The 14,882-nt window shown below is 55.6% G+C and overlaps 7 protein-coding genes across 7 annotated transcripts; 3 read left to right on the top strand and 4 right to left on the bottom strand.

The window, feature by feature from the left end:
* Positions 1-697: 697 nt before the first annotated feature.
* Positions 698-1,714, top strand: P152DRAFT_471703 (thioredoxin-like protein; the record flags this gene model as incomplete). The annotated part of the gene is made up of 3 exons (XM_033681090.1): positions 698-1,360; positions 1,412-1,641; positions 1,696-1,714. 3 exons carry the CDS (start codon positions 698-700, stop codon positions 1,712-1,714), a joined length of 912 nt encoding a protein of 303 aa, XP_033536692.1.
* Positions 1,715-2,398: 684 nt separating this feature from the next.
* Positions 2,399-3,557, bottom strand: P152DRAFT_471702 (PLAC8-domain-containing protein; the record flags this gene model as incomplete). The annotated part of the gene is made up of 2 exons (XM_033681089.1): positions 2,399-2,619; positions 2,717-3,557. The coding sequence occupies 2 exons, from the start codon at positions 3,555-3,557 to the stop codon at positions 2,399-2,401; spliced, it is 1,062 nt and encodes a 353-aa protein (XP_033536691.1).
* Positions 3,558-4,719: 1,162 nt separating this feature from the next.
* P152DRAFT_447321 (uncharacterized protein) lies at positions 4,720-5,604 on the bottom strand (the record flags this gene model as incomplete). Its single annotated transcript, XM_033677986.1, has 3 exons — positions 4,720-4,968; positions 5,020-5,329; positions 5,444-5,604. The coding sequence occupies 3 exons, from the start codon at positions 5,602-5,604 to the stop codon at positions 4,720-4,722; spliced, it is 720 nt and encodes a 239-aa protein (XP_033536690.1).
* Positions 5,605-5,886: 282 nt separating this feature from the next.
* On the bottom strand, positions 5,887-9,254 carry P152DRAFT_456095 (AAA ATPase). The gene is made up of 6 exons (XM_033678924.1): positions 9,033-9,254; positions 8,950-8,977; positions 8,840-8,895; positions 8,527-8,776; positions 6,988-8,479; positions 5,887-6,938 (listed from the first exon to the last, which is right to left on the bottom strand). Exons 1-6 carry the CDS (start codon positions 9,086-9,088, stop codon positions 6,352-6,354), a joined length of 2,469 nt encoding a protein of 822 aa, XP_033536689.1. The 5' UTR covers positions 9,089-9,254; the 3' UTR covers positions 5,887-6,351.
* A 363-nt stretch (positions 9,255-9,617) lies between these two features.
* On the bottom strand, positions 9,618-12,197 carry P152DRAFT_512356 (uncharacterized protein). Its single transcript, XM_033682746.1, has 2 exons — positions 11,914-12,197; positions 9,618-11,866 (listed from the first exon to the last, which is right to left on the bottom strand). Exons 1-2 carry the CDS (start codon positions 12,121-12,123, stop codon positions 9,872-9,874), a joined length of 2,205 nt encoding a protein of 734 aa, XP_033536688.1. The 5' UTR covers positions 12,124-12,197; the 3' UTR covers positions 9,618-9,871.
* A 100-nt stretch (positions 12,198-12,297) lies between these two features.
* On the top strand, positions 12,298-13,965 carry P152DRAFT_412146 (homoserine kinase). Its single transcript, XM_033676979.1, has 3 exons — positions 12,298-12,501; positions 12,572-13,469; positions 13,520-13,965. Exons 1-3 carry the CDS (start codon positions 12,445-12,447, stop codon positions 13,651-13,653), a joined length of 1,089 nt encoding a protein of 362 aa, XP_033536687.1. The 5' UTR covers positions 12,298-12,444; the 3' UTR covers positions 13,654-13,965.
* A 366-nt stretch (positions 13,966-14,331) lies between these two features.
* P152DRAFT_378484 (uncharacterized protein) lies at positions 14,332-14,649 on the top strand (the record flags this gene model as incomplete). The annotated part of the gene is made up of 2 exons (XM_033675673.1): positions 14,332-14,365; positions 14,444-14,649. Coding segments are annotated over 2 exons (240 nt in total), but the record flags the coding sequence as incomplete, so codon positions are not given.
* Positions 14,650-14,882: the final 233 nt, after the last annotated feature.

Here is a 14,882-nt window from a genome sequence, read left to right as displayed (position 1 = left end):
GGTTTCTCCTGTCTCTAATCACCAATACGACTGAGGAATGAGGACTGCAGATGGCTGAGCTGCAAGAATCTGCAAGCGAATGAACTGCCTACCAATCCCAATACAAAGTGACTACATTGATTTCATGCCCTGCTTGCATTGACCCTGGGGCCTGTCCCAATTGTGCAGCTGAACCACCATCATGTGTATCCCCCCTTTTCCAGTTTTCCCTGACCAGTTAATTCAGGAGTCTAGAAGTGCTAACACACACACAGACCGGCTATTGGTCTTCTTCCTACGCAATCTTCAGCCTGGGGCCTTCTAAGCCTCAGTGAAGTGGCCTCAAGGCTCGAAACAACGTCAACCCATAGAAATTAGAATCGTGCATTGATGACGGAAGATCGGCGCTTTTTCACTCGGCCACAGCACCACATGTTCCTTGTTGCGCACGAGGCCCATGGTCCACCACTCCTGAGTTCGGAGTTCCAGTCTGACTCCTACGTCCTAACTCCTAAGTCCCAAGTCGTATCGGCTACCGCTATCACGCTCTCACCACCACACGTTCTGAACCTAGTAAGAAAACCTGCCAATCCTGAAATCCTGAAATCCCGGTCACCGTCCCGCTGTCCCTCCCCTGCTGCCCGCGTGAAGTGCCCTAAGCTCAAACGCATAAGATCTCACCTGGTCCCCGAACCCGACGACTTTTTCTCCCTACAACATGTCAGAAGCACAGGAAGAATACAACAAGCTCTTCAGCGAGAAGGATCGTCCATCACATCATTACGAAGACGCCGGCCTTTCCGATATCGAAGGCAGTCCTCAACACTCCTCATCCGAGACCGAGAAGCGCTCTCGTGGTATTCGGTCCTCCCACCGAAACCGTGCCGCCTCCGACGAAGACGCCGACGACGACGACGACCTCTACCACGCCTCTTCCTCGACCACCGACATGCGGTCCCGCTACTTCCTCCCTAAAGGCCGCTATGAGGGCAACACCGGCCCCAAAGGCGTTATCGCCGACGCCCTAGCCTTCGAAAAAGCCAAGAAGACCAGCCGCTTCAGCACCCTGCGCCTGAACCCCCGCACCATGCTCTCCCCCTCCAACGAGAAGAACCGCAGCCCGAGCTCGTCGGACGATGACCGCGCTCTGGACGAGGATGGTGACGATGGCTTCCTGTCGAGGTGGAGGGAGAACCGATTGCGGGAGATGCAGACGCCCGAGCAGTTGAAACTGCAGCAGAAGAGGGCAAGGACGGCAAGCCCGAGGAAGAATAGGAGGGTGTTCGGATCCCTGGTGACGGTGGATGGGGAGGGGTATCTGGATGCGATCGAGAAGGTTGCTCCAGACACAACGGTCGTGGTATTCATCTACGATGACAAGGTATGCTTCTCGCCCCGCACACTCCTGGATGTTTCTAACGTTGTGCCACAGAGCCGAGTCTCCCACGAGATCGAGTCCGTTGTCCACGAGCTTGCTCGTGCATACGACACCACCCGCTTCGTCAAGTTCCACTACGAAGAAGCGGAGATCGACATCGCTGGCGTTCCGGCGCTAATCGCCTACCGAGGGGGAGAGAAGGTCGCCGGCATGGTTCCCGTGGTGGATGAACTGCCCGACGATCGACGGTTGGATATGGATGTTTTGGGGTCGGTCATGGCTCGGTAAGGACCACATTGTTCTCTTCGACCCGGCTATCACTGACTTTATTTCTATAGCCATGGAATGCTTGATTAAGCAATGCTTAGCCCGGGAACCATGACGAAATCACGAATACCAACCATATATCAAACGGCAATGTCCTGGAGTATGGACACGGCCTTCTTTTCTATCGCTTGTAATTTACGATCACACTCACCGACTTCGGCCTCTGTATGACGTACCACCAGGAGAGAACTCGAACCTTTCACACTTCGATCCTCTCCTTTTGTTGGAGTAACATGGTAGACTCGGCGGGTCTTCGACCTCATCCTTGGGTTATTCTTCGGTTGTGGATTTTCCTATGTGGATTAGGTTGGGAATCGGAGTAGGTCGGCATGTAATTCGATACCCCACAGCATTTGTCGATAAAGGAAATTGATATGCATCATCATGACGGAATCTCGCATTGTTTACTGTCGGCGCTGAGACCTATTGACTTCCCCTCACAGGCATATTTATTTGACAGTCAACCCCCCCGAGTCGGTTACGAGAGACACGATCTTGCTTACCAGCACCGACACGATAATGGCCCCCATCCCGACCCTATCGAAGTTGCTCGGTATATACACACCCGAACGCTCAGAAGTGGATATCCGAATCATCATTCGTAACAGAGAGAGGCACACAAACAAGAGTCGCGTGTTTTCAACGCCTCCCCATCCCGAGCACCATGGCAACCTACCCTTCCCAAAACAGAACTACCAGTCAACCCCAACCCCATCACCGCGGCGGCGGCGCATACACCATAGGATCCGGCGGCACGTATCCCTGCCCCGGCCCCTCCCACCGCCTCGCCTTCTCCTCCCGATCGCGAATCTCGCGCTCCGACTGCACCGTCACGCAGCAGCAGCAACAGCACGCGTCGACCAGATCGCCACCGAAGGAGCCTTCGAGGTTGTAGAGGTGGCGGATGCGGGTGCGATTGAACAATGGGAAGAGACCTGTGGTCGCCATTTGTCAGTGGCAGATCCGACGACGCCTTAAGCGAAAAATCGAGGGTACCACCGCCTAAGGGAATAAGGAAAAGGAAGAACTCACACCACAACCCACACGCCACCCCCATCATCCCACACCGCCCATTCAGCCACCTCCACCCCAACATCTCCGTCGGATCCTCCCGCCGCCCCCGCCGCTCCAGCCGATACGTCGTCTTCCCGTACAGCACGCACGGGCACAACAGCCCCGTCACACACGTCCCCACGTCCGCACCGCCGCACTCGCAGAGCCCGTGGCGCCACCGTTGCTTGCCTCCCGAGGCGGAAGGGTCGAGGTTAGGATGGGGGATTTGGCCGGGCTGGTGGAGGGGGGTGTTGGTGGGATGTGGGAGGGAGTCGGGGGAGAAGAGGGGATGGGGGATGGGGATGGGGATGGTTGGAGGATTGGTCGGCTTCTGCATCTCGTCGTCAGGAGGTGGGTAGGGTTTCTGCGTGTCTTGTTCGGGTGGGCGATAGCCGGACTCGGATGGATGCTGGTACTGGTCCTGCCCTGGAGCGTAGTACGCTGCGTGTCCTTCCACGGGCGTGGATACCAACTGCTTCTTAACGTCGGCCGCATCTTCCCACGTCTGCGATCGTGTTGACGCATACCCTCCCCCCGGCGCATCAGGCGACCGCGGCGACTGCGGTATCGTCGACTCCGCCGGCCGCTGTTGCGCGGGCGGGAACGGCCGTCCCTGCTGCATTTCGATCGGCGTGTTCATGTACGAGTATCGAGCGCTCGGTGGCGTCATGTTGTTCGTTGATGAGGGTTGGACGTGATGTTGCCTGGTCGCTAGTGTGGTTAACGGTCGAGAGGAGTCGGTTTGCCATGAGAAGCGGACAGGTGGATGGTGGTTCGGGGCGACGGGACGCGCTGGTGGGGGATCGTGATGGTAGACCATGATGATATGTGTACTCGTTCGGGAACCGACGTCAGAGATGGAGGGGCGCCTTGTACAACCGCTGAGTCTTATCTCACCCAGACGCCTAAAGAAGGACCGCGATGTTCCTGATCTAGATTCGAGAACTGTAAACACACATCGGGACGCGGAGTATCTGCTGGGTGAGACAGTAATCAGTGTTATAATTAGGAGATCCGTCATCCTCCAGCGGCGGACGTCAGCACGACCAGACCACAGCTTACCCCCAAGGCCTTCATTTCATTCTCGCGGTACATCCGTTTCGTCCACGTTCGAAAGGCGAGGATGAACACCCCTCGGAGTCAAATCACATTGTGACGGGTCGCCGTTGGGGTCGCGGGGGAAGATTATTGGCCCATCGCGTCTGTAGCCGCCACGGCTTGGGGAGGCGTCAATGGAGGACGCCCTATGGCGATCCGGGAGTCTACCGCCTTTAGGTTTTATGGGACCTGGGTTAAAATTATTATGGGCGGACTTGGGGCCTACGGACCTATAATCCAACATGCGGAAGGATGCTAGTACTATTGATCATCAGTTGGTGGTTTATCGGTCGGTTAGTGTCACATCGCATCCCAAAGCCATTGTGATATCCAGGAAAGCTTTCCATCACCTTGTCACGAGCATAGATTGCACTCTCCACAGCGCTATCGTCTATGCTTCTGCTTCATTAAACAGGTTGGTGTTTCCATAAATCGTGTAGGGCAAGTCGTTTACCTAAGCGAACCCATTCATAATACAAGTCATGCACTGCTGCTGACAATACAAAGTAGGTACCATAAGTGTTTGGAGTCCCACCTCAAATGAGAATGCTGGGGGAGAGGGGTACTAAATTGGCTCCTCTCTTCGCAAGGTAGGGCTTGGATGGACTTCTCGTATACAGCACTGTTGACCATGGGTTATGCGACTACCAGTGGCACCGGTTCGACCAATTCAGATCGAGTATCAAGTCTCGCACCATCAATGCAGTAGATTTATTCCACCTCCTCCCCTCTCCTCTCCCATAACCCAACCAACCAACTGCCAAAGACGGACGTATGAAAAACATGCAGCGAAAAGCAACGACATATTTACACAAAATTGCAGGATTTTCGGCGGCATCGCTCGACTTCGACGCATGTCTATAGGCAGGCCCTTTTTATGAATTTCATTGGCTCCGGATATCCATCGCTAAGGCACGGCACGCGGGGTGTGATGCACGTTCTATGACTTTTCCACGGGCGTCGCGGCCTCGAGTGTAGGCTCGTCCTTCTGCGGCAGACGTTAGTAATGTGATTGGAACGAATGTAGTGATCGCGAGGAGGAACGGTACCTTCGACGGAGCGGCCTCCTCGACGGGCGTGGCCTCCGACTTGGTCTCTGGCTTGTCCTCTGATTTCTCCTCCGGCTTCTCCTCCTACAACATGTTAGCGTGCCTCTAGATGATGAGCCGGTCTAAAACACTTACCTTCTTCTCTTCCTCAACCGGCTTCTCCTCAGCCGGCTTCTCCTCCTCCTTCTCTTCCTCCTTCTTCTCCTTCACCTTCTCCTCCTTCACCTCCTCCTCCTCCTTCTTCTCCTCCTTCGGCTCCTCAACCGCCTCCGACTTCTCCTCCTCCTTCGCCTCCTGCTCCGTCGTTTCCGCCCCCTCCACATGCTCCTCCGCATGCTCCTCATGTGCATGCGCCGCGTGCGCCTTCACCTCAGCCAACTTCTTCTGTCCGCCGTCCCACAAGATATACGCCGCCGGAGCCGTCACCGCCGTCGCCACCAACGCCCTATAATCCCCCACATCAACATTTGTTCCATCCATTGAGACCCAATGCCTCCCAATGACCATTTGGCGACATGCCAACGCCACAGAGCAGCCCAGGGAAATAGCTCAAACTCACCAAATCAGATCATTACTCTTCGCCTCCGGCCGCCCCGACGAATATGCCCGCCCCGTTGCCTGTCCCCATTGCATGCGGGCGGTCGTCGTTCGTGCGGAGCCGGCGGTCATGCGTCGTCCGAGGTGCGCACGAAGCGCGGCGGATGTGCGTGCGGTGAGCATTGTGAATGTGGTGTGTTTGGGTCGGGATGGGGTAGGGAAAAGAGGTCAATTGGCGAGGGATGGAGTTCCTTCGCGGTTGAGAGGGAGGATGGGGGTTTGGTATGGGAATGGTGGTGGTGAAAAGAGGATTGAAAGTTGGCGAGGTGAGACGATGGATCGGAGTTGAGGTGATGGCGAATTGACAAGGGAGCTCGGCGAAAATCGGTGGGTGGCGATGGTGGCGATGGTGGCTGGTGTCATGACACCCAGGACGGGCATTACCACAGCACATGCAGATTACGGAAACATGGATGGGATATATCTACATTACAGGAATACGGAGTAAAGTAGTGTAAATCGAGTTCAGCTAATGATACGATGCCTGGCTTTGGAAATAATGTACTAATGTTCAACGCCTCCGAGGCATCAGCCTACAGGTCCCATCACCAAACCCAATATAGAAAAGCCTCTCCTTCGACGGAGACGGCACAACGTCGCATTGCACTATCTTAATCATGTCTATTTTTCAGCGAAAACCCCCCATCGTTCCTCCATTATCGAGCTCCGCGTCCATAGGAACGAAACCCAGGGGAATGCGGGAAGTGGGAAGGGAAACAAAGCAACCAGGGAAAATCAATCGTGTTGAAAAGACAAATGCGGTGTGCGTCGGGGGTAGCCGAATCATGAGCACGACCTCTAGCGAAGTCTGCAAGCTACTTAGACGGGACGCCCAGCTCCTCCTGGACCCTATTGCCGTAACCTGAAAATCTAATTGTAGAGGTCCTCGTCGTCTCCGCCCTGCCCGAACCCGCCATTTGCGCCTTCTGCCGCGGCTGCCCCCTCCGGGAACCTGAAGAAGCTTCCTCCACCGGTGTTCTTCATGCTCTGCGCGAAAGCCTCGTACCGGCGGATCTCGACGTCCGTGACCGAACGACGGGCGGAGCGCATCGCCTCCTCGAAGTGCGCCTTGGTGAGCATGGGGACGGGGTCCTCGACCTCCGCCTCATCGTCGATGTCCATGCCCGTGTCCTCAGGGAGATTGCGGACGCGCTCAATCTCCTTGGAGATGGACTCCTTGATGGCGAGCTTGGCGGCGCGCTGGGTGATGAAGCCGAGATCGGCGCCGGAGAAGCCGTGCGTGTGCTCGCCGATGACGTCGAGGTCGACGTCGGGGGAGACGGGGGTCTTGCGGAGCTGGGCTTGGAGGATGCTGATACGGGATTCTTTGTCGGGGAGGGGGACGTAGACGAGGGTGTCGAGACGGCCGGGACGGCACAGCGCGTTGTCGAGCTGTTCTGGACGATTGGTGGCGCCGATGACGAACACATTCTTCTTGGAGGTCATGCCATCCATTTCTAGAGAAGTTAGTACGAAACCAGCAGCCATGAAATGTGTGTAACTTACCAGTCAAAAGCTGGTTGACAACACGGTCGGAAGCACCGCCCGCATCACCGACCGATCCACCACGAGACTTCGCGATCGAATCCAACTCGTCGAGGAAGACCACGCAAGGAGCAGCGGCGCGAGCCTTGTCGAAGATGTCCCGGATGTTGCTTTCCGACTCACCGAACCACATGGACAGCAGCTCGGGGCCCTTGACGGAAATGAAGTTCGCCGCGCATTCATTGGCGACGGCCTTGGCAAGCAGCGTCTTACCGGTACCCGGAGGTCCGTAGAAGAGCACACCACGAGAGGGCGAAAGGCCGAACTTGAGGAACTTTTCGGGGTGGTCGACGGGGTACTGGACGCTCTCGATGAGCTCGCGCTTGACTTCTTCCAGACCACCGATATCGTCCCAGCGGACGTTGGGCGTCTCCACGACGGCCACTTCGCGAAGCGCCGACGGGTTGGAGGCGCCGAGAGCGAAGCGGAAGTTGTCCATGGTGACGCCGAGGGAGTCCAAGACTTCAGCGTCGATCGTGTCTTCGTCAAGGTCGATCAGGTCCATCTTCTCACGGATCTGCTGCATAGCCGCTTCGGAGCACAGCGACGCCAGATCCGATCCGACGTATCCGTGCGTCTCCGACGCGATGGCAGGCAGATCGACATCCTCGCCCAGCTTCATGTTCTTGGTGTGAATCTGGAGGATCTCGAGACGGCCGGTGGGGTCGGGAATGCCGATGTCGACTTCACGATCGAAGCGGCCGAATCGTCGCAGAGCCGGGTCGATCGAGTTGGGTCGGTTGGTAGCCGCCATGACGACGACGTTGGATCGAGCCTTCATGCCGTCCATCAACGTCAAGAGCTGCGAGACGACACGTCGCTCCACTTCACCGTTCGTCTTGTCACGCTTGGGTGCGATGGAATCGATCTCGTCGATGAAGATGATGGCAGGGGCCTGCTTCTCGGCCTCCTCGAATGCTTTCCGCAGGTTCGACTCCGACTCACCGGCCATCTTGGACATGATCTCCGGGCCATTGATGAGGAAGAAGAAGGCTCCGGTCTCGTTGGCAACCGCTCGAGCCATGAGCGTCTTCCCGGTACCAGGAGGTCCGAACAGGAGAATTCCACGAGGGGGTTTGATACCGATCGACTTGAAGAGCTGAGGATGTCGGAGCGGCAGTTCCACCAACTCACGGACCTGAGCCATCTGCTTTCGGCATCCACCAATATCATCGTATCCCACCTCGTTCAAGTTGCCCTCTTCATCTTCCCGCTCGATCGGGTCGCCTTCGCAGAAGATTTCGGTGTCTTGGGCCACGATGCCGAACTCCGGCGGGTCCACCTCGACGACCTTGAACTCCACCTGTCGCATGCCACCGCGAGCCACGAACGTGTCACCTTGTCGCACGGGTCGGTACGCTTCGCGGAAATATGGGGCGAGGAAGACATCGAAGAGATTGCCGGTCAGGCCCTCGATGGTATCTGCGATGGGGAGAACGGCAACGCGTTTGGCCTGGTCGGATCAGCAACATTCATCTTTGTAGATAATGGAATACTCACATATTTGATATCCGGGCACGCATGCACGGTAATGACATCGCCGTGCTTGACGCGGAGATTGTGGCGAGTGACACGGTTTATCCGGACGTTGCCATCATCCAGATCCTCGTCGGGAAGAACGATCAGGACGGTGTCCTTGCGCTTCTTTCCCTTGACCAAGACCGTATCACCTCGGAACAGTTGCAAGGTGTCCATGGTATTCGGTGAAAGTGAGATGATAGAGTTGTCATCGTTGGTGGCGTCGGTCACACTAGGAAGGTTAGTTGGACTGTACGGCTGGACTGCTGCCCTTCACAATATTTGGGAGACATACATCAGTGAGTTTGGCTTCTTCTTCTTCTTGAGGATGGCCGTGGCAGTCTCGTTGACCTATAACCGAGTTAGTTGAGACGTATGAGAGGATCCTGATGGATGCAGCCTCACCTCCTTCTTCTCGCCACCGGAGGGATCACTGAATGTTGTTAGCGATGGATTCCGGACACGGTGTTATCGACGCGGTGACTTACTTGTCGAGTTTGACCTTACCCTTACCGGGCTGGGTGTGCTCGGGATCGGCAGACATGATGATGAAGCTTCAGGCGAAGCTCCGAGCGAGCGGCTGGGGGAATGAAGCTGATGACGATGTTTGGGTTGGAAGCTGGGGATGTGGAATGGAACTGTACGAAGGGAATTCCGGGGATTTGCAGAAGCAAAGAGGAAGCTATGGAGAGATGCAGAGAGGGAAAAGAAGATGAAGGAGGAAAAGTGTGTTGGGGATGGGGGAATCAATGAATGAAGTGACAAGTGACAACAAGAGAGAGAGCAGAGGTGGTCGATGCTGTGGTTACTCACTCTGTGATGGCAAAAGACGTGGAGCTTCACGAGAAAGACGCTGGTGGTGGCCTGAATGGCTGCCTTGTCGCCTGCATGCTTTGATTCTTGGCCTGGGCGAATCACACCGAACGCCGAAGAACCCCTGACAAATCAGACTTGCTGGTCATGTGACCCGTTTTACCCTGCGATTCGCCGATTCCATTGATTGCGTGCCACTGCTGCCTGTCCTGGAACTCCTGGTTCATTGATACGGGAACGGTACTACGGTCGATGATAATATCATGGTTCATTGATCATGTCTCGCATACTGCAGTTATTGATCCACGGATTGCCTTCACTAATAAAATTTCAAGTGCCATGGCAAGGTAACCAGACTATTCCATATCCTAGCGGTAGTAATTACCAGCAGTCATTCACTGCAACCCGGTTGACGCTCCAACTCTCATGCCTGATGCTAGAAACCATATTTGAATGTACCACTTGATAGTAGAACCCGTGATTGTATGCCAATGATTTCGGGTACCATGCCCATTCACTTATCCCTTGGACTCCCCGTCCGATCCCTTCTCCGCTCTCTCCCAGGTTCCCGATCTCGGTCACTCCGCGTTGAGCCCCCGGGTATATATCGATCAATCTCGACGAACCCTCGATCTCGATCCCGATCACGGTCTCTATCCCGATCTCTGTCCCGATCCCTATCCCTGTCCCTATCCCTATCTCGATCCCTGTCCCTATCCCTATCTCGATCCCTGTCCCTATCCCTATCCCGCTCCCGATACCCCCTCCGATCCCCATCCCGCTCCTCATCCTTCTCCTTCGCCCGCGCGCTCGAATTCGGCACGTACCGATCAATCTCCACCGCGCTCTTGCTCCGCGATCGGTTCCGCCGCGACGTCCGGGAATACGACCGCTCGCGGGGCCGCTCGTCGCGGTCGCGGCGCCGGTCGCGAGAGCGGGATCGTTCTGAATTCCTGTCTCGATACCGATCTCGAGATCGGGAGCGTTCTCGGTCTCGTCGGTCGCGAAGGTAGTCACGATCTCGGTCGCGGTCTCGATCTCGATCTCGGTCTCGGTCCCTTCCGCGATACGACCGAAGGGATTCTTCTCCGGGCGAGCGGCTGCGGCGGCTGTGTGCCTGTCGCTCGTTCTTGTACCGACGGGGAGGGCTGGGAGAGCGGGACTCCGACCGAGCGCGTTTTCGATGGCTGCGTCGGTGTCGGTCGTCATCGGAGTCGTCGTGGTTGCGGTAGGAGCGTGATTTGTAGTCCGGTGCGTCGTCTCGAGGGCGCCGGGAGTCATCGCGGGCGTCATCGCGTCGAGAGCGATGGGAGTAGGAAGGGCGGGTGGATGCTCTTGAGCGGGAGCGGGAGCGGGTTCGGGTCTTTGTAAGGTTCGGAGAGCGGTCGCGAGATGGGTGTCGGTCTTCCGGCACTGGCTTTGGCACCGACAACTCGGTTTTGGATATCTCGACCTTGACGACCTTGTCTTCTGTAGCCTTTGCATCGACCGGCGTTTTCAGCGGTGTTTCCGACGATTCCCGGCTCTTTTCCTTGACGGGAAGCCGTTCCAATTTCGCGAGCCGAGTGGCCAGGGGATCGCGAGGAATGATGGACTTGGGTGCCATCGACCGTCGTAGTGGGGGAGCGAGATCCTCCGATCGCTCGAGTTCAGGCCGTTGCCTAGATTTCGCTAGTTGTTGTCCCTCTTTCAGGAGTTGCGCTAACGCAGCTTCTTCCAAATCCTTCTCGCTCACGGGCGGCGCCGATGGCTTGTCTTCTGTTCTGGTGACCGTAATCTGCACACTTCCCTTTCGACTGTCTCGGTCCGTATAGTCCCGTCTGTCGGCGTATGCACTGCCCGCGCGATGCCGATCTCGGTCTCGGGATCGATCTCGGTCTCTGTCCCGGGAGCGACGCCTATCCCGCGACCGATTCCTCGAGAGCGACCGATCGCGTTCCCTCTGCCGCTCGTATTCCCGCGCGCGCTCCTCCCTCAGCCGCCTCCGCTCCTCGCGCCCCCGCTCAAACTCCTCCCGCTCCCTCTCCCTCTCCGCCTCCCGCTCCAGCCGCCGCTTCTCCTCCATCTCCTGCCGCTCGCGCTCGCGCTTCTCCTCCGCTTCTTGCTGCCGGCGCTTCTTCTCCGCGGCGATCTTCTTCTCCTCGCGTTCGCGCTCCCGTTCTTTCTCGCGCTGCGCCTCCAGCTTCTGCAACAGCGCGGCTCGGCGCTCGTCACTTTCCTGGGCGTATTGGTCATCAGTTTTGCTGCCTCGCTCGCGCTCATCGTCTGCAGCGGTCGAGCCGATCTCTGTAGCGCGGACGGCGCGGAGTTTCGATTCGGCATCGGTGAGGAACTGGCCGATGTAGCCGTCGATGGTGGACAGGGCTTCCTTGTAGATGTCATTGCGTTCTGCGGCGCCTTCGATCAGGGCACTGGAGATGCGTCGATCTTTCGATAAGAGGTCCGGGTGGCGGTCGATTTCCCCTTCGGCGAGCAGGATGAGGGCGGTGGTTAACTGATGTTTGGCCGGCTAGTGGACGTGAGCAGACTTCCTTCAGCTGTGACTATGTACCATACCGAAGTTTCGAATTGCTTGTAGACATGCTTGCGGATGACGTCGAATTCTCCCTGCTTTTTGAACGTGTTGACCAGGCCGTCCAAAACCTCTCTCTTCGCTGGAGAAATGGGAAGGTCGGAGAGGCGCAACCGTTTCCGATCTGGAGGGAGACCATCGCTGGAGCCGCCGGTATATTTCCTTTTCACGGGACTCTCCATTGCGGTCGCCATAATTCCAGACCAACTGCTGGTGCGAAGTCGATGGCTCAAATGGGTGTAATCTGTCAGTCCCTTGGACGCGTTGGGGTTGGAAGTGAGGTTGTCAGGAATCGAATGTGATTGGCCAAAGAATAGATAAAGTAAGTTCTACCGACAATGTACCGACGCTCATTTTTTGGTGTTACCGCAACCCGCCGTAATATGGAGAGGATATGAATTTCCCATTGGATTCCAAGAGACACATTTTATCACAATCTGTGTGAATCCGTCTCATCCGTACAGGTGCTACTGTGGTACTTATTCTTGTGGATAATCATTCATATCCGTGGCAGGATGATCACCATTAAAGTGCCAAGCTCGTCTGCGAATATCGGACCTGGATTTGATGTGGTGAGTCAGTCCAACGATGCATAATCCAATGCACTCCACATGATTTTATTGTATAGCTAAATTTACATAGATTGGTCTAGCATTGTCTCTATTCCTCGAGTTGACGGTCACATTCGACTCGACGGATCAAAATCCACTCAACTGCACTGTTTCATGCGAAGGACTGGGGGCTGAGGAAGTGAGCCTTGATCCTGAAGTCAACCTGATCACAAGAACGGCGCTTTATGTTTTGAAATGCCATAACCAGCGCCAGTTCCCCAAGGGCACTCATGTCAATATCATTAACAATATCCCCCTGGGCCGTGGTCTTGGGTCCTCAGGTGCCGCCGTGGTAGCTGGCGTGTCTCTTGGCAATGAAGTCGGCAAGCTGGGTCTATCCAAAGCTCGCATGCTAGACTATTGCCTGATGATTGAGCGGCATCCGGACAATGTTGCTGCAGCACTTTATGGCGGATTCATCGGAACCTATCTCAATGAGCTGGATCCCGAGCAAGCGTCCAGGAAAGAGATCCCGCTGAGCGAAGTCCTTCCTGAACCGGCGGGGGGGGTGGATACGGGATTGAAACCGCCAGAGCCACCCCTCAACATCGGGCATTATATACGATTCCGCTGGGCCAAGGAGATCAAGTGCATCGTCATAATCCCCGACTTCGAGGTGGCCACCCACAAAGCTCGAGAGGTTCTTCCGACGCATTATCCACGAGCAGATGTGGTGTTTAACATGCAGAGAATAGCCCTTCTCGCCACGGCCCTGGGAGAGACTCCGCCGGATCCAGACATGATCTTTGAGGCAATGCAGGATAAAGGTATATATTATGCTCCGTCCGGCCATGTTGTACTGACGGGTGTAGTCCATCAACCCTACCGCAAAGGGCTCATACCTGGCTTGACTGAGATCCTTCTGTCAATGACCCCTAAGAGCCACCCTGGCCTTCTGGGTATCTGCCTGTCTGGAGCGGGTCCAACAAGTTAGTCCCATCTCCAAATGAACTTCACAAGCTGTCTCTAACTCAGATAGTCCTTGCACTTGCAACCGGGAACTTCGAATCAATTGCGGACCACATTCTGAACGACTTCAAACAACAAGGTATAACATGTGAATGGAAGCTCCTTGAACCTGCCAATGATGGTATGACTGCGATTACAACATGATATCAAAGGGATATGACTCGAGGCCGATTCCACACTAGGTAGCCTTGGTTCAAACAGGGGGTTTGCGTTTAAGACGCCCTATAGATCAGTCTGCATCTGCACATGTGCGCAATCTTTCTTAGACACCTTGGGTTTTCCCAATCCGAGATTCTAAATTCATGAGAACCATAAAGAGATTATATATCTAGGGAATTCAATGACGTGGAACGAAGCTATCATGTGTGTCGACTAGATCAAGACCAGAAATGAACTAGGACTTGGAGAAAGAAAGCTCGACTTTTAATCTGAAATCAAGGTTCAAATGCGTTCTTGAGGAAACAACTTGGTGATATTAACTTTGATGGGGACGTGATTGAATTTTGGAGAGAGAGCTTGGGATGATCCAAGGTTAGCTGCACTGCTGCTGTGCTGCAGCGACCATCGACGCACGGACTCCCTCAGCCAACAGCCAACCGCCAGTATCCCGAACAAATCATCACCAGAGCAAGTCACGAACCTTGCAGTGCATTGCCAAAATCAAGGATCCGCTCCCTTCACGCGCCATTGCTTCCGAAGCGCTTGATTTCCAAGGCCCAAGCAGATAGGGGAGGAAGAACGGAACCATCTCATTTCGACTTCCTTCTCTCAACCGCCACGTCCTACCCTCCATCCATCAAAACGACATCCGACTCCGCCAATATGGTGCACAAGATCCTATTCTGGGGCGGCTTTGGTACGCTCCCCATTCCTGCTCTGATCTTCATATCATCAATCCCCCGATCGAGCGCGTTTAACTGACCGGACGAACTAGGCATCGCCGTGCGGTTATGGCAACTCGGCATCCAAATGCGTCCCCTGTTCGACCGCAGCCACATCATCGCCTACCCGATCTACGCCGCAGTCGGAGGCGGGTTCGGGTTCTGGCTGGACGGCTTCGAGAAGCGACAGTTCAGATACGTGACCGACATGAAGGAGCGGTTAATAGAGAAGAGGAAGCGGGTCGCCGCGCTGGAGGCGCGCGAGAAGGCCGCGGCAGGGGGCGAATGACTGGGCATCTGACGAGTCGTCGGAGTGGTCGGTCGAAATCTAAGCTCTGCTGCATCAAAGATCTGCGGCATTCTGTAAATCAAGCGCTGAGCAGCCATCACGCGATGAAGAGCTCGAGCTCAGTGTTGTATCCATCATGAGTTGGCGTAAGGGGAAATGAATCATCAACGTTTTACAACCAACCATTGGAGAAATTGTATTGT

The sequence above is a fragment of the Eremomyces bilateralis genome (genome assembly GCF_010015585.1).
Source record: "Eremomyces bilateralis CBS 781.70 unplaced genomic scaffold P152scaffold_4, whole genome shotgun sequence".
Taxonomy (NCBI): Eukaryota; Fungi; Ascomycota; class Dothideomycetes; order Eremomycetales; family Eremomycetaceae; genus Eremomyces; species Eremomyces bilateralis.
This window is presented reverse-complemented; position numbering and strand designations above follow the sequence as displayed.

Bases quoted from the DNA above. Each gene is read 5' to 3' on its own strand.
- P152DRAFT_456095 (XM_033678924.1), bottom strand. From the start codon at position 9,088: ATGTCTGCCGATCCCGAGCACACCCAGCCCGGTAAGGGTAAGGTCAAA. The intron at 8,978-9,032 runs GTAAGTCACCGC...AACAACATTCAG, and splicing joins GGTAAGGTCAAACTCGACAA to TGATCCCTCCGGTGGCGAGA. The intron at 6,939-6,987 runs GTAAGTTACACA...TAACTTCTCTAG, and splicing joins TGTCAACCAGCTTTTGACTG to AAATGGATGGCATGACCTCC.
- P152DRAFT_512356 (XM_033682746.1), bottom strand. From the start codon at position 12,123: ATGGCGACCGCAATGGAGAGTCCCGTGAAAAGGAAATATACCGGCGGC. The intron at 11,867-11,913 runs GTATGGTACATA...CACGTCCACTAG, and splicing joins ACAAGCAATTCGAAACTTCG to CCGGCCAAACATCAGTTAAC.
- P152DRAFT_412146 (XM_033676979.1), top strand. From the start codon at position 12,445: ATGATCACCATTAAAGTGCCAAGCTCGTCTGCGAATATCGGACCTGGA. The intron at 12,502-12,571 runs GTGAGTCAGTCC...AAATTTACATAG, and splicing joins TCGGACCTGGATTTGATGTG to ATTGGTCTAGCATTGTCTCT. The intron at 13,470-13,519 runs GTTAGTCCCATC...TAACTCAGATAG, and splicing joins GTCTGGAGCGGGTCCAACAA to TCCTTGCACTTGCAACCGGG.